The sequence below is a fragment of the Babylonia areolata genome, chromosome 34 (genome assembly GCF_041734735.1).
Source record: "Babylonia areolata isolate BAREFJ2019XMU chromosome 34, ASM4173473v1, whole genome shotgun sequence".
Taxonomy (NCBI): Eukaryota; Metazoa; Mollusca; class Gastropoda; order Neogastropoda; family Buccinidae; genus Babylonia; species Babylonia areolata.
In genome coordinates, this window is record NC_134909.1 from 17,507,076 (window position 1) to 17,532,883 (window position 25,808).

Consider the following 25,808-nt stretch of genomic DNA (forward strand, 5'->3'; position numbering starts at 1 on the left):
CGTCACTGCGTTCGGACAAATCCATATACGCTACACCACATCTGCCAAGCAGATGCCTGACCAGCGGCGTAGCCCAACGCGCTTAGTCAGGCCTTGAGAGAAAAAAAGAAAAGAAAAAAAAAAGGTGAATAAATAATAGATAAGCGTACATAAATGAGTAAATAAATACATAAATAGATAAATAAATAAATAATAATTATAATATGAAAAAAAAAGGTAGTAATAATAATAATAATAATAAATAAATAACTAAAGTGGCACACGACAGAAACGTGAAAACACAAGTTATACAGAATGTATAGAACTTTTTCTCTCCGGGTAACCCAAGTGGTTCAATATAAAGCGTGACTAAGAAAGACAGAGGTAGGTAGATAGATAGATGGACAGGGAAATAAAACCAGTTGGACATCGTGTGATGGTCAGTCATCATCATGTGATGGTCAGTCATCATCATGTGATGGTCAGTCATCAGAACAAAAAAACAAACAACAAAACAATACAACAACATGCACAACATAACAAAGAGATGCACAGAAGAAAATTTTTTTTTTTTTTAAATGTTTTTTCCAGCTTTGTTTTCTACATACAAAAAAACAAACTTCCCTTCAGAACAAACAAAAAAAGCAAAAAAAACAAAAACAACAACAAAAAAAACAAAACAAACCAGGATGGAGAAAAATTCAGTATGTTTTACTTTCTTTCCAGTTTTATTTTCTAAAGAAGAAGAAGAAAAAAAAACAAAACAAAAAAAACCTTCTGAGGATGTTATCCAGGAGTCACATAAAAAGCAGTAAAACAAAAAACAAAAAAAATGGGTGGAGAACATATTAGTTTTTGTTTTTTTCCCAAGCTTTATTTTCTATATAAAGAAAAAAAAACACACAAAAAAACACACACACAAAAAACCCATAACTCCCCTTCTGAGGTTATTTATCCAAGAGTCACAGAAAAAGCAATACTAAAAAAAAGGGGGGTGGGGAGGGGTGGAGAAAATTTTTTTTTTTTTCCAGCTTTATTTTCTACGGGGAGAAAAAAACAACAAAAAAAAAACCACCAAAAACCCCCCACACAAACCCCTCTAGTAAGCAGGGTGTTGTCCAGGGTGTGTGTGTGTGAGAGAGAGAGAGAGAGAGAGAGAGGGGAAAAAAAACAAAAAAACACAGTGAACATTCACGGACATGGCAGCTTCCAAAACAGGATCAACAGGCCGCACGACGCGACGCACACACAACCCTCCCGACAGTACCGTTCAAAACACAGGCAGGTTCCCTGTACACCACCACCACCGTCATCATCATCTACCCATGTCACCACGAAGGGTGTGTGTGTGTGTATGTGTGTGTGTGTGTGTGTGAGTGTGTGTGTGTGTGTGAACGTCTGCAGGTTACAGTCACAAACACACACACACTGCGTCCATCTATGGAATAACAGCTGTACTGTAGAGCTAGGGCAGAACTGAAGTTGTGATTTGCGCGTCAATGAACAGTTACTCTGTGTGTGTGTTTGTGTGCGTGTGTGTGTCTGTGATTGGCGGAGAGGGGAATTGTGTATATCTGTGTGGTGTGTTGTTGGTTGTGCGACAGGGAGGGGTCGGGGGGTCACTCAGTTCTTCATCCGCGCCATCTGCTCCTTGATCTGGCTCATGATCCACTGCAACACACACCACCCTTCTTTGATCAGCGCACAATTAACATGACATAAACACACACCACCCTTCTTTGATCAGCGCACGATTAACATGACAATTACACACACCACCCTTCTTTGATCAGCGCACAATTCACATGGCAATTACACACACCACCCTTCTTTGATCAGCGCACGATTAACGTGACAATTACACACACCACCATTCTTTGATCAGCACACAATTAACATGACATAAACACACACCACCCTTCTTTGATCAGCGCACAATTAACATGACATAAACACACACCACCCTTCTTTGATCAGCGCACAATTAACGTGACAATTACACACACCACCATTCTTTGATCAGCACACAATTAACATGACATAAACACACACCACCCTTCTTTGATCAGCGCACAATTAACATGACATAAACACACACCACCCTTCTTTGATCAGCGCACAATTAACATGACAATTACACACACCACCCTTCTTTGATCAGCGCACAATTAACATGACATAACACACACCACCCTTCTTTGATCAGCGCACAATTAACGTGACAATTACACACACCACCCTTCTTTGATCAGCGCACAATTAACGTGACAATTACACACACCACCATTCTTTGATCAGCACACAATTAACATGACATAAACACACACCACCCTTCTTTGATCAGCGCACAATTAACGTGACAATTACACACACCACCCTTCTTTGATCAGCGCACAATTAACATGACATAAACACACACCACCCTTCTTTGATCAGCGCACAATTAACATGACAATTACACACACCACCCTTCTTTGATCAGCGCACGATTAACGTGACAATTACACACACCACCATTCTTTGATCAGCGCACAATTAACATGACATAAACACACACCACCCTTCTTTGATCAGCGCACAATTAACATGACAATTACACACACCACCCTTCTTTGATCAGCGCACAATTAACATGACAATTACACACACCACCCTTCTTTGATCAGCGCACAATTAACATGACATAAACACACACCACCATTCTTTTATCAGCATACAATTAACATAACATAAACAAACACCAGCCTCCTTTGTTCAGCATACACAATTAACATGACAATAACACACACCACTGTTCTTTCACTCCCCCCCCCCCCCCCCCCTGATTCTGTCTGTCCGCCCCCCCACCATCCGAAACCCATCAACACATACACCCCTGCCTCCTGACTCGTCACACAGCCAGGTTTTCTGAGAAATGCCTCACACCATCGCCGTGCTGTGAAACCTTCACTGTCTGGCACTAAGTGTGTGATGCTCTTTCTAGTCTGGCCCTTAACTCTCTTCATACGAACAGCGAAAGAGACGACGTTAACAGCGTTTCACCCCAATTAACACCATCAAAATATTGCAAGCGGAAGGCTCTTATACTGAAGAGGTGAATGTTGACAAAGAATATCACAATTCTGACGACGGAAGCTAAAGGTTGGGTCATTCAGACACCCACTGGACATCCGAGGGGTCTGTGTAGATGAGAAGAGAGGACTGGCCGTACTGAGTTAAAAAAAAAAAAGCCCACCTCTTCTCAAGATAGCCTAGCCTCCCTCCCCTGCCTCTTCCTTCTAGTCTTCAGTTTACTTCTTCAGTTTTAGAGTTATGCATGCGTGTGAGTGACTGGTGTGACAGCGCTTTGATTTGTCTCTGCACAAGATTCAGTGCTAAATGGACACTGACCCCCTGCACACACACACACACACACAAATAGTCACACACACACACACACACACACAAACACACACTCACACACAAATAGTCACACACACACACACACACACAAATAGTCACACACACAAACACACACACTCACACACAAATAGTCACACACACACACACACACAAATAGTCACACACACAAACACACACACTCACACACAAATAGTCACACACACACACACACACACTACTACACATACCCACACACCCACAGACAGACAGACAGACACACACACACACACATTCACAAACACACGCACAAACACGAATACACACACACATGCACGCACGTACACAGACATGCACACGCACACACACAGACCTCAGCCAGTTTGGCGTCAGCTATGGTCACTTCCTTCTTGGTGGTGCTGGAGGAGAACAGTCTCTTCTTCTCCTTCTCCTGAAATACACACCTCTGTCTTTACACTTCTCCTGAAGTACACACCTCTGTCTTTACACTTCTCCTGAAGTACACACCTCTGTCTTTACACTTCTCCTGAAGTACACACCTGTCTGTACACTTCTCCAGAAATACACACCTCTGTCTTGACACATCTTTATACTTCTCCTAAAATGCACACCTCTGTCTTTACACCTCTTTACACTTCTGAAACACCCACCTGTCTTTACACTTCTCCTGAAATACATACCTGTCTTTACACCTCTTTACACTTCTGAAACACTCACCTGTCTTTACATTTCTTTACACTTCTCCTGAAATACACACCTCCACCTGTTCACACTTTATACATCTCCTGAAATACACATGTCCATCTTTACACACCACTTCTGATATTAACACCCCATCTTTACATGTCTTTACACCTCATTACACACCAGTTCTCCCGAGACACACACCTCCATCTTTACACATCTCCTGAAATACACACCAAAATCTTTACAAACCACTTCTCCTGAAATAAACCTCATCTTTACACTGCAACGCAATAAAAAACAACAACAAAAACCACAACACTGTACACTACAATGCAACACATCATACAGCAATACAACACAACATGTTACAGCGTAACACAATGCATTAGAATGAAACAAATTAACACAACACACAAAGACACAAGCACACACAGACACACACACCCATGGCCACACACACACATACACACACAGACACATTCACACACACACACACACACACACACACACACATCAAATCCACTACAATACAACACATTACAGCACAACACACTACAACACATTTCACTACAATACAGCCAACATCACAACAACGCAACCCACTTCAACACAACACATCACACTACAACACAGCAAACTTCACTGCAATGCAACACACTACAATACAACACAATACACCACAACACATCACACTACAACACAGCAAACTTCACTGCAATGCAACACACTACAATACAATACACCACAATACAATACAATACACCACAACACAACACATCACACTCCAACACAGAAAACTTCACTGCAATGCAACACACTACAATACAATACAATACACCACAACACAACACAACACACCACAACACATCACACTACAACACAGCAAACTTCACTGCAATGCAACACACTACAATACAATACACCACAACACAACACATCACACTCCAACACAGCAAACTTCACTGCAATGCAACACACTACAATACAATACAATACACCACAACACAACACACCACAACACAACACATCACACTCCAACACAGCAAACTTCACTGCAATGCAACACACTACAATACAATACACCACAACACAACACACCACAACACATCACACTCCAACACAGCAAACTTCACTGCAATGCAACACACTACAATACAATACACCACAACACATCACAACACAACACATCACACTACAACACAGCAAACTTCACTGCAATGCAACACACTACAATACAATATAATACACCACAACACACCACAACACAACACATCACACTTCAACACAGCAAACTTCACTGCAATGCAACACACTACAATACACTACACTACACTACACTACACTACACTACAACACACCACAACACAACACAACACACTACAACACAGCAAACTTCACTGCAATGCAACACACTACAATACACCACAACACAACACACCACAACACATCACACTCCAACACAGCAAACTTCACTGCAATGCAACACACTACAATACAATATAATACACCACAACACAACACACCACAACACAACACATCACACTCCAACACAGCAAACTTCACTGCAATGCAACACACTACAATACAATACACCACAACACACCACACCACAACTCAACAAAACGCACCACAACACAGCAAAGTACACAATAAATTCCACCACAACACAACAGCCAGCATCTGCTCCACACAATGCCCTGACAGACCGACAGACAGACCGACTGACTGACTGACTGACCCGCAGCGCAATCTCGATGCCCTTGGAGGTCTTCTTCGGGGTGTCCTCCCTCAGGTCCGTCCAGACATAGGACCAGTCTGCGTCCCACGACCCGAAGATCTCCCCTCGCTTGGCCAGCAACACACGTCTGTCACACACACACACACACACACATACACACACACACTGCATCTTTATCAGGTCATGTCTACAAAAAAGTCCGGTCAGCATCCCACGACCCAAATATCTCCACACACACACAATGGCCAGCAACACAGATCCTTCATGAGGATCACACCTACCACAACCACACACATCCTTCATGATGCTGTCATCACACAAATGAAAGGGAGATGATGATGATGATGATGATGATGGTGATGATGATAGTCACAGAATGGAGGTTTGACGGCAATGGAATTCTGACAGCGACAGAAAGCCCCGACCGCCCGGCCCTCCCCTCCCCTCCTGTGGACGCACAGCAGTGTGAGAGTTCAGGGGTTGAAGGTGAAGGTGACTCACTTGTCGGTGACCAGCAGCACATGCTTGCCGTCCTTGCTGACCACGGCGTGGGCCTGGTACTCGTCCGTCACCGCGTACTTCCCTTTCTCCGTCTCCTGCACATCGCAACATCACGCCGTCAGTAAACTTTGCAACGTCACACCCGTCAATAAACATCACAACGTCACACCCGTTAGTAAACATCACAACGTCACCCCTGTCAATAAACATCACAATGTCATGCCTGTCAATAAACATTGCAACATCATGCCTGTCAATAAACATCACAACGTCACCCCTGTCAATAAACATCACAACGTCATGCCTGTCAATAAACATTGCAACATCACCCCTGTCAATAAACATTGCAACATCACCCCTGTCAATAAACATCACAATGTCACCCCTGTCAATAAATATCACAACGTCATGCCTGTCAGTAAACATCACAACATCACCCCCGTCAGTAAACATTGCAACGTCACGCCTATCAATAAACATCATACTGTCACCCCTATCAATAAACATCGCAACGTCACGCCTGTCAATAAACATCACAACGTCAAGTCTGTCAATAAACATCAACAATGTCACCCCCGTCAATAAACATTGCAACATCACACCCATCAATAAACATCACAACGTCACCCCTGTCAATAAACATCACAATGTCACCCCTGTCAATAAACATCACAACGTCACACCCATCAATAAACATCACAATGTCACCCCTGTCAATAAACATCACAACGTCACCCCTGTCAATAAACATCATAATGTCACCCCTGTCAATAAACATCGCAACGTCACGCCTGTCAATAAACATCACAACATCATGCCTCTCAATAAACATCGGAATGTCACCCCTGTCAATAAACATCACAATGTCATGCCTGTCAATAAACATTGCAACATCATGCCTGTCAATAAACATTGCAACATCACCCCTGTCAATAAACATCACAATGTCACCCCTGTCAATAAACATCACAATGTCACCCCTGTCAATAAATATCACAACGTCACACCCATCAATAAACATCACAATGTCACCCCTGTCAATAAACATCACAACGTCACACCCATCAATAAACATCACAATGTCACCCCTGTCAGTAAACATTGCAACGTCACGCCTATCAATAAACATCATACTGTCACCCCTATCAATAAACATCGCAACGTCACGCCTGTCAATAAACATCACAACATCATGCCTCTCAATAAACATCGGAATGTCACCCCTGTCAATAAACATAGCAATGTTACACCCATCCATAAATACTGTAATGTCACCCCCATCAATAAACATCGCAATGTCATAACCACATAGAGTCGACACCCACCCACAGGAGCACATACTACTTAACGATTTCATCAGAGAGAGTGGCCAGTCCCAACCATCTGACGAGCCCCAGCGATACCAACCCCTGTCAAGTGTTTGCAGGAACAATCAGGAAATTTGGAAGGAACATTCTGAATTTGGTAGGAGCACTCGGAGTGGTGGCCTAGAGGTAACACGTCCGCCTAGGAAACGAGAGAATCTGAGTGCGCAGGTTCGAATCACGGCTCAGCCGCCGATATTTTCTCCCCCTCCACTAGACCTTGAGTGGTGGTCTGGACGCTAGTCATTCGGATGAGACGATAAACTGAGGTCCCGTGTGCAGCATGCACTTAGCGCACGTAAAAGAACCCACGGCAACAAAAGGATTGTTCCTGGCAAAATTCTGTAGAAAAATCCACTTCGATAGGAAAAGCAAATAAAACCGCACGCAGGAAAAAATACAAAAAAATGGGTGGCGCTGTAGTGTAGCGATGTGCTCTCCCTGGGGAGAGCAGCCCGAATTTCACACAGAGAAATCTGTTGTGATAAAAAGAAATACAAATACAATACAAATACGTTTGGCGAAACTTCTGTTCCCACCGCTGCTGCCTCTTTACAGCCGACGCATCTGTGGCACCGTGTCGCTTCCCTGGTCTTTGTTCGTCTCGTTTCTCACGGTCAGAATCCTAGGCCTGACACTCTCCGTTTCAAGCCCCTTGTTCCTCACTCGCACTCTGTAGCTTAATCCACCAGGCACAGACGCCGTTTGATCGAGACGCAACTTGATTAAGCCACGTTCTCTCTTGCTCGGGCAAATGACGAAGCTGATTGGTCCACTCAGTGCCACACACGCCATTACCTAGCATCATCACCTAAGGCCAAGGTTAGTAGTGACTGCCCTGGCCTTGTGACTGATAGGTCTGGAGCGTCTGAGTAAGGTTACGACAGGAAAGCATGTGTGACCATGCTACGTAGTCAAAAATGAACTCTTCAGAACAATTCTGACATTGGCGTAACGTCAAAACAAAGTGCGTTTTGAGCGTTACAAAATACGGAAAAATCATAACAGTTAGCATCTCCGCAAGTCCCTCCCAGCACCCCCACACACACCCCATCCCCCCCACACCTGCAGAATGGCGTAGCCCTCAGCCTCCTGGTGGTTGTAGGGGCGGACCACTCCGTCTTTGAAAAAGCGACGTGGGGGGCGCAGTCGCTTGATGTCTTCCGACACCTCCACGATTCTGAAAACACATTGTGTGCGTCACTGCTGGCTTGTGGTGTGTTGTGTTGTGGTGTGTTGTGTGAGTTTACTGTGTTGTGGTGTGGTGTGTGTCATTAATGTGTTGTGGTGTGGTGTTTGTTACTGGTGTGTTGTGTTGTTTTGTATGTAACTGCTGTGTTGTGTGTGTCATTAGTGTGTTGTGTGTGTCACTGGTGTGTTGCAGTGTGTGTGAATACTGTTTTGTAGTGTATTGTGTTGTAACTACTGTGTTTTGTTGTGTTGTGTTTCACTGGTGTGTTATGTGTGTGGTTGCTGTGTTGTAGTGTGTTGTGTCATGCTGTGTGTGACTGCTGTGCTGTGTTGTGTGCGCCATTGGTGTGCTGTGTGTTGTGGTGTGTGTGATTGCTGTGCTGTGGTGTGTTGTTTAGTGGTGCGTGTGACTGCTGTGTTGTGCTGTGCTGTGGTGTGGAATAGTGTGTTGTGGTGAGGTGTGAGTGGTTTGTGTGTTGTGGTGTTGTGTGTGTCGTTGCTGTGTTGTGTTGCGTTGGGCTATGTTAACGCTGTACTGTGCTGTGTGTCTGCAGACAAGGTACACACATATACAAGTCTCCATCAACACCAACAAATAAAAAAATTATAAAAAAGGAAAGAAAAGAAAGAAAGAAAAAGAAAAAAAGAAAGAAAGAAAGATGAGAATAAAAATCTGAAAAGTCAAACAGAATCTACACATATGTGTCTCTTTGTCCTTCATCCTAATTCAATCATAAGAAAAATTGTTCAAGACAACCAAAAACAAAACAAAAAAAATCCTGTCGCTACAAACTTCTATTTGCATGTGCTCATGTGCCCCCCCCCCCCCACCTCAACCCCCCCCCCCCCACCCCCCTCCTCAAAGCCTGCGGCAGGTGCTCACCTACGGATTCCTTCAAAAGAACTGCTGGCAAAGTCGATGACGCCGCTGGTTGGACGTGTGACCACGCCCACCAGGCCTTTGCCCATGCCTGGAGACACGCACCACACGTTACGTCACACACACATTATTCTACACATCACACCACATTTCTTCACACCACATCCACCAGGCCTTTGCCCATGCCTGGAGACACGCACCACACGTTACGTCACACACACATTATTCTACACACACACACATCACATCACACCACATTACACATATTATTATTCTACACATCACACCACATTTCTTCACACCACACCCACCAGGCCTTTGCCCATGCCTGGAGACACGCACCACACATTACGTCACACACACATTCTTCTACACACACACACCACATTACACATATTATTCTACACATCACACCACATTTCTTCACACCACACCCACTGGGCCTTCTTCATCCATACCTGGACACACACACACATAACACCACACCTCAGAAACAACGTACCCCACAAAAAAACACATACAACAAACCACTACTTTACACCACATTACTCCACATGTGTTACATCGCACCACTCTCGTGACAGGCAGATGGACAGACAGGCAGATGGATAGATGGACAAACAGGCAGATGGATAGATGGACAGACAGGCAGATGGACAGACAGGCAGATGGATAGACAGGCAGATGGACAGACAGGCAGATGGATAGATGGACAGACAGGCAGATGGACAGACAGGCAGATGGACAGAGAGGCAGATGGACAGACAAGACAAGCAGATGGACAGACAGACGGACAGACAAACAGCCGACCTTTGAAGAACCCGCTGACCCCCTCCTGTTTGGCTCCCTCCATGGGTTTACGGACGATGCCGGTCACCCCGTCAAACACTCCCTGACACAGAAATACTCCTGGTTATATGTCTGTGGTGTGGTGTGGTGTGGTGTGGAGTGGAGTGGAGTGGTGTGGTGTGGTGTGGTGTGGTGGTCACCCCGTCAAACACCCCCTGACACAGCAACATTCTTGGTTATATGTCTGTGGTGTGGTGTGGTGTGGTGTGGTGTGGTGTGGTGGTGTGGTTTTGTGTGGTGGTGTGGTGTGGTGTGGTGTGGTGTGGTGTGGTGTGGTGTGGTGTGGTGTGGTGTGGTGTGGTGTGGTGTGGTGTGGTGTGGTGGTCACCCCGTCAAACACCCCCTGACACAGCAACATTCTTGGTTATATGTTTGTGCTGTGCTGTGTGGTCTGGTGTGGTGTGGTGTGGTGGTGTTGTGTGGTGGTGTGGTGTGGTGTGGTATGATGTGATGTGGTGTGGTGTGATGGTGTGGTGTTGTGTGGTGGTGTGGTGTGGTATGATGTGGTGTGGTGTGATGTGGTGTAGTGTGGTGTGGTGTGGTGTGGTGTGGTGTGGTGTTGTGTGTGGTGTGTGGTGTGGTGTGGTGTGGTGGTCACCCCGTCAAACACCCCCTGACACAGCAACACTCTTGGTTATATGTTTGTGCTGTGTGGTGTGGTGTGGTGTGGTGGTCACCCCGTCAAACACCCCCTGACACAGCAACACTCTTGGTTATATGTTTGTGCTGTGTGGTGTGGTGTGGTGTGGTGTGGTGAGGTGTGATGCGGAGTGGTCAAGTTTGGAGTGTTGTGGTGTTGTGCTCTGGTGTGGTGTGCTGTGGTGCTGTGTTGTTGTGCTGTGTAGTGATGTGTTGTGGTGGTGTGGGGTGGTGTGGTGTGGTGTGGTGTGGTGTTGTGTGGTGGTGGTGTTGTAGTGTAGTGAGTAATGTGGTGTTGTAGTGTAGTGTGTAATGTGGTGTTGTCGTGTGGTGTCATGTGGTGGAGGTGTTGTAGCGTAGTAGCGTAATGTGGTGTTGTGATGTGGTGTGGTGTTGTTTGGTGATGGTGTGGTAGTATAGTGTCGTAATGTGGTGTGGTGTTGTGTGGTGGTGGTGTTGTAGTGTAGTGTGTAATGTGGTGTTGTGTGGTGGGAGTGTTGTAGTGTAGTGTCGTAATGTGGTGTGGTGTTGTGTGGTGGTGGTGTTGTAGTGTAGTGTGTAATGTGGTGTTGTGTGGTGGGAGTGTTGTAGTGTAGTGTCGTGATGTGGTGTTGTTGTGTGGTGTGGTGTTGTGTGGTGGGAGTGTTGTAGTGTAGTGTCGTAATGTGGTGTTGTCGTGTGGTGTGGTGTTTTGTAGTGTGGTGTTGTGTGGTGGTGGTGTTGTAGTGTGGTGTAGTGTTGTAATATGTTGTGTTGTGTTGTGTGGTGTGGTGTGGTGGTGGTGTTGTAGTGTTGTAATGTGTTGTGTTGTGTGGTGTGGTGTTGTCATGTAGTGTGGTGTTGTGTGGTGGTGGTGTTGTAGTGTAATGTAATGTCGTAATGTGGTGGTGTTGTGTTGTGTGGTGTGTTGCTGTTCCTTCCATGAAGAGCGAAGAAGACACAACACAACACGGCCTCACCATCACCAGTCCTTTCCCCCCGCGGGCGATGCCTTCCCGAGCCGTGGCCGGTCGCTTGTTCATCTGCTCCCGCCGTTTCTTCTGGTAGTCGTCATCCAGGGTCAAGGTCGCCAGTCCTTTTCCCAGGGTGCCGGTGATGCGTGACACCGCCCCCGCCGCTCCGCCTGTGAGGGTCAGAGGTCATAATGTTGTACATCTCCACCAACCTGGTTCTTTATGTGGTTCCAAATTTCACACAGAGAAAAATTTGTTGTGACAAAAAGAGTAATACAATACAATACAATACAACACATGCACGTACTGTCACACACACACACTCCGTCTATTATCACTTAAAGTGGAAGATGTTAAATTGAAGACTACTGCTGCTACTGCTACTACTACTACTACTACTACTACACACACACACACACACACACACACACTCTGCTCTCTCAGCACACTCCGTCTAATATCACTTAAAGTGGAAGACGTTAAATTGAAGACTACTGCTACTACTACTACTACTACACACACACACACACACTCTGCTCTCTCAGCACACTCCGTCTAATATCACTTAAAGTGGAAGACGTTAAATTGAAGACTACTGCTACTACTACTACTACAACACACACACACACACACTCTGCTCTCTCAGCACACAGATGGAGTCACTCACCCACAGCGTGTCCGAACAGACTGCGCACCCCCAACGCCAGACCTTCTGCAAACTCCTCCGGGCCTTGAATGGCCCCCTGCCACCACACAACAAAACCAAACCCTCAATACATGCATGTGTTGTCTACACAATAAACACAAGCCGCATGCAGCAAAATAAGGCCAAATGAATACGCTTAATAGCCAAAAAAAAGCGTAAGACGAGACAGAGCGTAAACCTGACAAGATGGCGTGGAGAGCCTTGGCCAAAGGAATGATTCAGCGCTTATAGCTTTTAGAGGCGTTTGATTGGCTGAGAGCGGGCGGGCCCCGTCTTTTCACTGTTAGCCGCGCGAAATTTGGCCAAGCAGAGCAAACCGATAGGCCTAGTTTGCATCAGTTTGACATGGTACAGTATATGACACCAAACCCTCAATATATGTATGTGTTGCCTACACAGATACTCTTCTTAACTCATGCCGGACGATGGAACGCTATAACGTTCCTGACGTAAGGTAGCCTTCCTGATGACGGAACGCTATAGCGGTTTCGACAGATGTGCATACACACATACAAACACACACACACACACACACAATAGACACCTTCCCCAGGCCTTCCCCACCCCCCAATGTGCACACACACACACACACACACACACACACATACGTAACACACGGAGAAAAAAAAATAAAACAAAATAACATGAAGAAAGTATGTCTCCCAGTTTGTCTCTCTCTAAATGTCTTGCAAACTGTTCTGTTGTTTCCACAGGCGGATACTTGGTTTAAAAAAAAAAAGGGGGGGGGGGGGAGAGAGAGAGAGAGAGAGAGAAACACACACACAACAGATCATCCCATCCCCCCCCCCCCCCCCGCCACACACACAGCACATACAAAAACACACACACACAACAGACACCCCCCCATGTGCCCCCCTCCTCCCCCCCCCCCCCCCAACACACACCCCCTACCTGATAGGGTTCATAGAAGAGGTCCTCAATGCCTTCAGACAGACCCCGCAGCAGACCAAAGGGGTTACCCAGCACGTCCAGGCCCAGCACCAACACGTACATTTGTTTGATGGCCTGCACCACACACACCACTCGTCAGTAGGCACTCACACACACACACAATATACACACACAACATATACACACACACACACACACAACACACACACACATAAACATCAACACACACACTCTCATAAACACGCATATACACATATTCTCTCTCTCATACACACACACACACACTCTCATACATACACACACTCTCTCTCATACACACTCTCTCACACACTCTGTTCCATAAACACACACTCTCACTAACAAACACACACACACACACATAAACATTAACACACACTCTCATAAACACGCATATACACATATTCTCTCTCTCATACACACACACACTCTCTCTCTCTCTCTCATACACTCTCTCACACACTCTGTCTCTTTCTCTCATAAACACACACACACTCTGTTCCATAAACACACACTCTCACTAACAAACACACACACACACACTGTCTCATAAACACACTCACACAATTTCTCTCATGCACACACACTCACTCTCTCTCTAAAAAACAAACATACAGACTCTGTTCCAAAACACACACACTCTCATTAACACACATACACTCTCATAAGCACACACACACTCTCTCTCTCTCTCTTAAAAACACAAACATACACACACACACACATGAACAAACACACACACACAAACCTGTCCAGCGTAGTGTCTGGTCATCTCTCCCACCAGCTGACTCTGGTTGTAGAAGGAGTGTGAGCGCTCAAAGTAGCCCAGCCTGTAGTATCATAGTATCAACAACACTGTATCAGTATCAGTAGCTCAAGGAGGTGTCACTGCGTTCGGTCAAATCCATATATGCTACACCACATCTGGCCAAGCAGATGCCTGACCAGCAGCGTAACCCAACAGAAAAAAAAAAAAAGAAAGAAAGAAGAAGAAAAAAAAAAGTAAAAAATAACGAAAAAACCCAACAAATTATAATAAATAATAATAATAATAATAAATAAATAAATAAAATAATAGATAAATACATAAAAATACTACTACTACTACTAATATTTATAAGTCAACTCTAGGCGCGTGCACACACACACATACAAAAAAAAAGCAAATAAATGTAAAACATGCAGACACGTTTACACATACATGGACACACACATGCATAGCAGATATGCAACAAACACACAGTTTCACAGATATGAAAGCTCGATCAAATACACATAAACGTACATGAGCACCAGCACACACACACACACACACACATTACCCTGCACCCCTCCTCCACACATTCAACAGTATGAGCGCTCACAATAACCCAGTCTGTAATATCAACCACACAACTGTCAACATCTAACAGTGTGAGTGCTCAAAATAGCCCAGTCTGTAATATCAACCACACAACAGTCAACATTTAACAGTGTCAGTACTCAAAATAGCCCAGTCTGTAGCATCAACAACACAACTGTCAACATCTAACAGTGTGAGCGCTCAAAATAGCCCAGTCTGTAATATCAACCACACAACTGTCAACATCTAACAGTGTGAGCGCTCAAAATAGCCCAGTCTGTAATATCAACCACACAACTGTCAACATCTAACAGTGTGAGCGCTCAAAATAGCCCAGTCTGTAATATCAACCACACCACAACAGTCAACATCTAACAGTGTGAGCGCTCAAAATAGCCCAGTCTGTAATATCAACCACACAACTGTCAACATCTAACAGTGTGAGTGCTCAAAATAGCCCAGTCTGTAATATCAACCACACCACAACAGTCAACATCTAACAGTGTGAGCGCTCAAAGTAGCCCAGCCTGTGATATCAACCACACAACAGTCAACATTTAACAGTGTGAGCGCTCAAAATAGCCCAGCCTGTAATATCAACAACGCAACTGTCAACATCTAACAGTGTGAGCGCTCAAAATAGCCCAGCCTGTGATATCAACCACACCACAACTGTCACCACACACACAGACACAGACCCCCCCACCCCCTCCTCACGCCCTCCACCCCCCCCCACACACACACACCAACACACACACACACACCAACACACACACACACACTCAGAGGTAGCAAAGAACCAAAGACTGACTTGAAGACGACGTCCTGCACGTCAGTCAGCACCACGCCCACGCTCTGCAGGAAGACGTTGAGGACACCAGCCTGGATCTCCACAGGCTTCCCGTCGCTGCTCCCCGTCCCCGTCTGCAGCGAGAAGCTCAGGTGCACCTGCAAAACAGGCCAAGGTCATGGGCAAGGTCAAGGTCAGAACAAGGCCAAGGTCATGGCAAGACTAAAGTAGGTCAAGGTCTGATAAAGGGGATGGTTTAAGGGATGGCTAAAATAGTTCAGGGTAAGATGAAAAAAAAGCAAAAAAAAGCAGGCAGTCATGGGAGATGTCAAATCAGGTCAAGGTCAGATGTAAAGGGATATCAACGTAGGTCAAGGTCAGAGGGCAATAATGGGCAAATTTCTTGTGATATATCAAAGAACATGAACACAAAGGACTGGTTCCTTCTGTCAAGAGCTGTACACGTGGAAAGACTCACCGTACTTCCAGTGCGTCTTGAGGGAGGGTGGGGTGGGGGGGAAGGGAGGGAAGGGAGGGGGTGGTGGTAGATATACACCAGGATTTGTACAACATGGTTTGGGAAATGTGTGTGTGTGTGTGTGTGTGTGTGTGTGTGTGTGCGTGTGTGTTTGAGTGTAAGTGTGAGTTTGTGTGTGTGAGGCTGCGAGTGAGTGTGACTGTGTGTGTGTATTTGTGTGAGTGTGGGTGTAAGTATGTGTGTGTGTGTGTGTGCACGTATGAATGAGTGTGAGTGTGTAAGTATGAATGTGCATGTGAGTGCGCGCACGCAGTGTGTATGCAGAGCATGCACATGAAATGTACGCTCTTGCACGGTCTCCTCGCTCAACCTCTCACTCCCAATTCCCCACAACAAAAACCCTCTCACCTCCCCAACCCTAACCACCACCCCTGCCTTCCACTACAACCCCCCACATCCCATGACCACCTCCTCCATTAACACCCCCCCGCCCCCCATCCCTCCGTCTTCCCCCCCCTCGTACACAGACACAGGTGTACCTTGAAGGGGGAGAAGTGGAGGTAGTTGTAGAAGTTCTGCTCCTCAGCCAGGGGCAGACCAGCCCCAACCTTTACCACAACCCCCCCCCCCCTCCTCTACACTACCATACCCCATCCCATGACCCCACCCCCTCCATGATCACCCACCCACACACACACAGAGGTGTACCTTGATGGGAGAGAATTGGAGGCAGTCATAGAAGTTCTTCCGCTCCTCAGCCAGGGACAGATCGGCCCCCAACCCTTCCCACACACACCCCTCCCCCTACACCTTACAACCCCCCATACCATGACCCCATCCCCTCCACCACCACCCCCAAACACCCCTCTCCCCCTTCCTCACACACACACACACACCAGTATACCTTGATGGGGGACAAGTGGAGGTATTCGTAGAAGTTCTGCTCCTCTGCCGGGGACAGATCGGCCCCCAACCCTTCCCACACACACCCCTCCCCCCCTACACCTTACAACCCCCCATACCATGACCCCTCCTCCACCCTGCACACACACACACACACACACACACAGAGGTGTACCTTGATGGGGGAGAATTGGCGGCAGTCATAGAAGTTCTTCCGCTCCACAGCCAGGGACAGATCGGCCCCCAACCCTTCCCACACACACCCCTTCCCCTACACCTTACAACCCCCCATACCATGACCCCTCCTCCACCCTGCCCACACACACACACACACACACACACACACAGAGGTGTACCTTGATGGGAGAGAAGTGGAGGTAGTCGTAGAAGTTCTTCTGCTCCTCAGCCAGGGACAGACCGGCCACCTCCATCAGGGATTTCTCTGTGGACTCCACGTCCTGTTTGAGCTGTATTGTCTGCAACAACACGCCACACGACACACCTCAGTATCAGTACTATGTTTGAGCTGTATCGTCTGCAACAACACGCCACACCTCTCTATCAGTACTATGTTTGAGCTGTATCATCTGCAACAACATGCCACACGACACGCCTCGCTGTCAGTACTATGTTCGAGCTGTACTGTGTGCAACAACACGCCACACCTCTCTATCAGTACTATGTTTGAGCTGTATCGTCTGAAACAACACGCCACACCCTCTCTATCAGTACTATGTTTGAGCTGTATCATCTGCAACAACATGCCACACGACACGCCTCACTATCAATACTATGTTTGAGCTGTACTGTGTGCAACAACATGCCACACCACACTATCAGTACTATGAGCCGAAACGTCTGCAAGAACATGCAACTCGACATGCCTAACTATCAGTACTATGTTTGAGATGAATCGTCTGCAACAACGCGCCGTGCTATCAGTACTAGGAGCTGTATCGACTGCAACAACACACCACTTGACACACCTCACTATCAGTACTATGTTTGAGATGAATCGTCTGCAACAACGCGCTGTGCTATCAGTACTAGGAGCTGTATCGACTGCAACAACACACCACTTGACACACCTCACTATCAGTACTATGTTTGAGATAAATCGTCAGCAACAACACGCCGTGCTATCAGTACTAGGAGCTGTATCGACTGCAACAACACACCACTTGACACACCTCACTATCAGTACTATGTTTGAGCTGAAACGTCTGCAACAACACGCCATGCTATCAGTACTAGGAGCTGTATCGACTGCAACAACACGCCACTCGACACACCTCACTATCAGTACTATGTTTGAGATGAATCGTCTGCAACAACGCGCTGTGCTATCAGTACTAGGAGCTGTATCGACTGCAACAACACACCACTTGACACACCTCACTATCAGTACTATGTTTGAGCTGAAACGTCTGCAACAACACGCCATGCTATCAGTACTAGGAGCTGTATCGACTGCAACAACACGCCACTCGACACACCTCACTATCAGTACTATGTTTGAGATGAATCGTCTGCAACAACACGCCATGCTATCAGTACTAGGAGCTGTATCGACTGCAACAACACGCCATGCTATCAGTACTAGGAGCTGTATCGACTGCAACAACACGCCACACGACACGCCGTATCAGTACTGCTGGATGTGTTTCTTTGGATTTGCCATGTGTTGTGAGCACTTTGGGACTGAGATTTTGGGGCTGATGGACTGGGCAGGGAAATAAAAAAGAAAGATACTGTCCCCCCATCCTACTCATCCTTATTTGTATTTATGTTTCTTTTTATCACAACAGATTTCTCTGTGTGAAATTCGGGCTGCTCTCCCCTGGGAGAGCGCGTCGCTACACTACAGCGCCACCCATTTTTTTCTGTGTGCAATTTTATCTGTTTTTCCTATCAAAGTGGATTTTTCTACATAATTTTGCCAGGAGCAACCCTTTTGCTGCCGTGGGTTCTTTTACGTGCGCTAAGTGCATGCTGCACACGGGACCTCGGTTTATCGTCTCATCCAAATGACTAGCGTCCAGACCACCACTCAATGTCTAGTGGACGGGGAGAAAATATAGGTGGCTGAGCCGTGATTCGAACCAGCGCGCGCAGATTATCTCACTTCCTAGGCAGACATGTTACCTCTAGGCCATCACTCCACATTGTATTGTATTGCATTGCACTGTACTGTACTGAATTGTATTGTACCGCATTGTATTGTATTACTCTTTGTCACAACAGATTAAAAATTTTTTAAAAAGTAATGCAATACAATATGATACAATACGAACCAACACAATATATTTCACCCACCTTCACACGCCCCCACATCCACACACAAACACACACGTGAAAACTGCCACCCACCTCCTGTTCCCGTGGCAACGGCTCGTTGGCGGCAAACAGTTCCAGAATGGAGTTGAGGAATCCCTGGTCCACCTTCAGGTTCATCTCCTGGATCAGCACCTTGAAGTACCTGTACGTGCAGGATACATTGTTGGTAACACCTGTTACGCGCAGGTAACACTGTGCTGATCATCTGTTAACGTGCATGTAAACCTTCACTGTCTGTAACACCTCTAACACGCAGGTAACACTTCACTGTGTCGATCATCTGTTAACGTGCATGTAAACCTTCACTGTCTGTAACACCTGTAACATGCAGGTAACACTTCACTGTGTTGAACATCTGTTAACGTGCATGTAAACCATCAATGTCTGTAACACCTGTAACATGCAGGTAACACTTCACTGTGTTGATCGTCTGTTAACGTGCATGTAATCCTTCACTGTCTGTAACACCTGTACCATGCAGGTAACACTTCACTGTAATGAACATCTGTAACGTGCATGTAAACCGTCAATGTCTGTAACACCTGTAACATGCAGGTAACACTTCACTGTGTTGATCATCTGTTAACGTGCATGTAATCCTTCACTGTCTGTAACACCTGTACCACATAGGTAAAACATCACTGTAATGAACATCTGTAACGTGCGTATCAAACTTCACTGTCTTGACACCTGTAACATGCACATCATCACAATCATCATCACCGTTGTCTTCATCCATATCATCAAAACAACAACAACAAAAAATCAGTACCTCCCACAGAATAATCATCATTCGTGTCGCAATCACGACCACCGTCACTACAGTTGTAGTCTTCTATCAATCATGGTCACCATCACAACCATCATCACTGCTGTCTTCATCAATATAATCACCAAAAGAAAGGAAAAAAAAAAAAGAAATAAGAAAAGAAAAGAAATCATTATCCACCACCGCAATAATCATCATCTGTGTAACAATCATGATCACCGTCGATCGTCGTCTTTTATCAAACATCGTCATCATCACAACCATCATCAACGCTATCTTCTTCCATATCACAATTTAACCAAAAAAATCATATCCCCTCCCCTCCCCTACGCCACCCCTCCCACCCCCTCCAGAGGGAAGAGGTCAGAGTGCAGAGGTTACTGACTTGATCTGGCTGACGGTGCTATGTTCGTGTTTCCTCATCATCACACTCAGCTCCGTGAATGGCTTGGGCACTGAAACATACATCCACACACATTACTGAAACATACATCCACACACACATCACTGAAACATACATCCACACACACATCACTGAAACATACATCCACACACATCACTGAAACATACATCCACACACATCACTGAAACATACATCCACACACACATCACTGAAACATACATCCACACATCACTGAAACATACATCCACACCCATCACTGAAACATACATCCACACACATCACTGAAACATACATCCACACCGATCACTGAAACATACATCCACACACATCACTGAAACACACATCACACACATCACTGAAACATACATCCACACACATTACTGAAACATACATCCACATATCACTGAAACATACATCACTGAAATATACATCCACACCCATCACTGAAACATACATCACTGAAATATACATCCACACATCACTGAAATATACATCCACACACATTACTGAAACATATATCCACACATCACTACTGAAACATACATCCACACACACATCACTGAAACATACATCCACCCATCACTGAAACATACATCCACACCCATCACTGAAACATACATCCACACCCATCACTGAAACATACATCCACACATCACTACTGAAAGATACATCCACACACATTACTGAAACATACATCCACACATCACTGAAACATACATCCACACCCATCACTGAAACATACATCCACACATCACTGAAACATACATCCACACATCACTGAAACACACATCACTGAAACATATATCCACACATCAACATACATCCACACCCATCACTGAAACATACATCCATACATCACTGAAACATACATCACACACACACACACACACGCACACATTCACACAAACACAATCTACGCACACACAGACACTCACATGCAAACACACGCACACATATCCACACACATACATAATCTACGTCTTCTTCAATACACACACACATACACAGACAGTTACTTGGTGTACATAAAAGAGCAATGATTCTCCCTGTTTTAGGAGAATTAGGAAGATTTCCTATTAGCCTAAAAATAATATGTCAAGTTATTGGCTATTGGATACACATATTAGAGCTTCCTCAAAATTCACTTGTATACACAACATATAACTGCATGTATCGTCAAACAAATGAAAATGTTCAGTGGTTACTTTTCATAAGAAATGTATTAACTAGCACTGGATTAGATCATGTTTGTAAAAATCAGTTCACTTTTAGTGTTAAAAGATTAAAGCATGCTGTATCCAAGAAGCTTGAAAATGAATATATAAAATTTTGGAAACAGAAACATGACAGTTCATCTAAATTAGCATTTTACAAGAACACTGTGACAAATTATAAAATTGAACCGTATTTAAAGAATACAGCAAATACACAACACACGAAAGCACTGACCATGTTACGAATCAGCGCCCATGACTTACAAATCGAACAGGGAAGATATAAAAATACACCGAAAGAACAAAGACTGTGTGATACTTGCAACAGTTTAGAAGATGAGATTAACCTTTTAGACAATTGTGTAAAGTACAATACTTACAGACACAGATTCCTAATCGATATATGTCATCCAAATGCAAAGCCTAGTGAATTGATCCTTCTAACAGAAATACAGCCAAGGCTGGCAAAATTTGTTCATGAATGTTTCTCTTCTTAATATGTTCATGCTTATGTTTCATTGTGTCTTATAAACTTTAAAGTTTTATGACAATAAAAAGTATTCTATTCTATTCTATTCTATTCAGACACAAATGCATTCACACACATATTGAGAATTCATGCCTTATCAACACACACACATGCCAAGGCTGGCGAAATTTGTTCACAAATTTTCATCTTCTTAATATGCTCATGTTTATGTTTTATTGCGTCTTATATACTTTAAGGTTTTATGACAATAAAAAAATTTTCTATTCTATTTACACACACACACACACACACATACACACAAACACACACTCAGAGATTAAGTAACACACAAACTCACCACTATCAGCAGCCACAGACTTGGGTGGAGGAAGAGGGGACAGCACTGTGGGGAACACAGCATGACTCAGCTGGTTGTCCAGCTGTCAACACACACAACACTGACTCAGCTGGTTGTCCAGCTGTCAACACACACAACACTGACTCAGCTGGTTGTCCAGCTGTCAACACACAGCACCAACTCAACTGGTTGTCCAGCCGTCAACATAAAACACTGACTCAGCTGGTTGTCCAGCTATCAACACACACAACACTGACTCAACTGGTTGTCCAGCCGTCAACATAAAACACTGACTCAGCTGGTTGTCCAGCTATCAACACACACAACACTGACTCAGCTGGTTGTCCAGCCATCAACACACACAACACTGACTCAACTGGCTGTCCAGCTGTCAACACACACAACACTGACTCAGCTGGTTGTCCAGCTGTCAACACACACAACACTGACTCAACTGGCTGTCCAGCTGTCAACACACACAACACTGACTCAACTGGTTGTCCAGCCGTCAACACACACAACACTGACTCAGCTGGTTGTCCAGCTGTCAACACACACAACACTGACTCAGCTGGTTGTCCAGCTGTCAACACACACAACACTGACTCAGCTGGTTGTCCAGCTGTCAACACACACAACACTGACTCAACTGGTTGTCCAGCCGTCAACACACACAACACTGACTCAGCTGGTTGTCCAGCTGTCAACACACACAACACTGACTCAGCTGGTTGTCCAGCTGTCAACACACACAACACTGACTCAGCTGGTTGTCCAGCCGTCAACATAAAACACTGACTCAGCTGGCTGTCCAGCTATCAACACACACAACACTGACTCAGCTGGCTGTCCAGCTATCAACACACACAACACTGACTCAGCTGGTTGTCCAGCTGTCAACACACACAACACTGACTCAGCTGGTTGTCCAGCCGTCAACATAAAACACTGACTCAGCTGGTTGTCCAGCTGTCAACACACACAACACTGACTCAGCTGGTTGTCCAGCTGTCAACACACACAACACTGACTCAACTGGTTGTCCAGCTGTCAACACACACAACACTGACTCAGCTGGTTGTCCAGCCGTCAACACACAGCACCAACTCAACTGGTTGTCCAGCTGTCAACACACACAACACTGACTCAGCTGGTTGTCCAGCTGTCAACACTCACAACACTGACTCAACTGGTTGTCCAGCTGTCAACACACACAACACTGACTCAACTGGTTGTCCAGCTGTCAACACACACAACACTGACTCAGCTGGTTGTCCAGCTGTCAACACACACAACACTGACTCAGCTGGTTGTCCAGCCGTCAACACACACAACACTGACTCAGCTGGTTGTCCAGCCGTCAACACACACAACACTGACTCAACTGGCTGTCCAGCCGTCAACACACACAACACTGACTCAGCTGGTTGTCCAGCTGTCAACACACACAACACTGACTCAGCTGGTTGTCCAGCTGTCAACACACACAACACTGACTCAGCTGGTTGTCCAGCCGTCAACACACACAACACTGACTCAGCTGGTTGTCCAGCTGTCAACACACACAACACTGACTCAGCTGGTTGTCCAGCCGTCAACACACACACAACACTGACTCAGCTGGTTGTCCAGCTGTCAACACACAACATGGCAGAGCATTTCTGCCAACTCTTGTGCTCACACAACCCTGTCTTCAGTGCTTGTGCACACACACACACACACACACACACACACACACACACACAAACACAACACACTCACACACACACACAAACCAGTCAAAGGTTTCAGAAGAAGGAAAGAGAACAAGTTGTCAACAAAGGGCGCAACTATCCCCCCACCCAAACACACCCACACTAATACTGAACACACACATCCCCCCCCCCCCCCCCCCCCCACCAAAGGTTTCAGGAAAAGTTCAGACAACCAGTGGTCAACAAAGAGAGCACATCCCTCCCTACCCCCCACACCCACCAAAGGTTTCAGGACAAGGAAAGACAACCAGTGGTAACAATCAAGGAAACACCCCGCCACCTCCCCCCCCCAGTCCCCCCCCCCCCCCCCCACCCCCCAAACACACACCCCCAGGACGCCCCCCCAGGACTGACCTGCAGGCGGTTGATCTTGGCGTGGAGCTGCAGCTGGTGGGCGGAGGTCTTGTACTGCACCCAGATCCCATTCTCAAAGCTGCGTCGGATGGGGAACGTCTTGGGCTTGATCATCGTCATGTCCGTAAAGTCCACCTGTAGGGGGGGGGGACCGACCAATCATTGGCAGGTTATTTCTCCCCTCCCTCTCTCTCTTCACACCTGGGACCAATCATTGGCACATCATTTCTTCCCCCCCCCCCCCCTCTCTCTCTCTCTCTCTCTCGGTCTTCACACCTGGCAACCTATCATTGGCAGGTTATTTCTCCCCTCTCTCTCTCTCTTCACACCTGGGGACCAATCATTGGCACATCATTTCTCCCCTCTCTCTCTCTCTTCACACCTGAGGACCAATCACTGGCATGTCATTTCTCCTCTCTCTCTCTCTCTCTTCACACCTGGGGACCTATCATTGGCAGGTTATTTCTCCTCCCCCCCCCTCTCTCTCTCTCTTCACACATGGGGACCTATCATTGGCAGGTTATTTCTCCTCTCTCTCTCTCTCTTCACACCTGGGGATCAATCATTGGCAGGTTATTTCTCCTCTCTCTCTCTCTCTCTACACCTGGGGATCAATCATTGGCAGGTTATTTCTCCTCTCTCTCTCTCTCTTCACAACTGGGGAACAATCACTGGCACATCATTTCTCCTCTCTCTCTCTCTCTCTTCACACCTGGGGACCAATCATTGGCACGTCATTTCTCCTCTCTCTCTACAGGTAGAGACCAATCATTTGCTGATTATTTCTCCTCTCTCTCTCTTTTTCACACCTGGGGACCACT

At 45.8% G+C, this 25,808-nt stretch overlaps 1 protein-coding gene across 1 annotated transcript in view; it reads right to left on the reverse strand.

Annotated features, from left to right (window-relative positions):
- Nucleotides 1-1,555: 1,555 nt before the first annotated feature.
- The window catches only part of LOC143277558 (intermembrane lipid transfer protein VPS13A-like), a 240,807-nt gene continuing 216,554 nt past the window's right edge, over nt 1,556-25,808 (reverse strand). The window contains exons 71-87 of the mRNA XM_076582437.1: nt 24,988-25,122; nt 22,880-22,961; nt 20,821-20,890; nt 19,700-19,808; nt 17,686-17,805; nt 15,970-16,106; nt 14,565-14,646; nt 13,799-13,912; nt 12,848-12,923; nt 12,187-12,350; nt 10,550-10,631; nt 9,743-9,830; nt 8,734-8,848; nt 6,305-6,399; nt 5,804-5,930; nt 3,731-3,808; nt 1,556-1,650 (exon numbers count right to left, since the gene is read on the reverse strand). Of these exons, the coding sequence (XP_076438552.1) occupies nt 1,603-1,650; nt 3,731-3,808; nt 5,804-5,930; nt 6,305-6,399; nt 8,734-8,848; nt 9,743-9,830; nt 10,550-10,631; nt 12,187-12,350; nt 12,848-12,923; nt 13,799-13,912; nt 14,565-14,646; nt 15,970-16,106; nt 17,686-17,805; nt 19,700-19,808; nt 20,821-20,890; nt 22,880-22,961; nt 24,988-25,122 (1,722 nt within the window). The 3' untranslated portion in view covers nt 1,556-1,602. The remainder of the gene's footprint in view (nt 1,651-3,730; nt 3,809-5,803; nt 5,931-6,304; nt 6,400-8,733; nt 8,849-9,742; nt 9,831-10,549; nt 10,632-12,186; nt 12,351-12,847; nt 12,924-13,798; nt 13,913-14,564; nt 14,647-15,969; nt 16,107-17,685; nt 17,806-19,699; nt 19,809-20,820; nt 20,891-22,879; nt 22,962-24,987; nt 25,123-25,808) is intronic.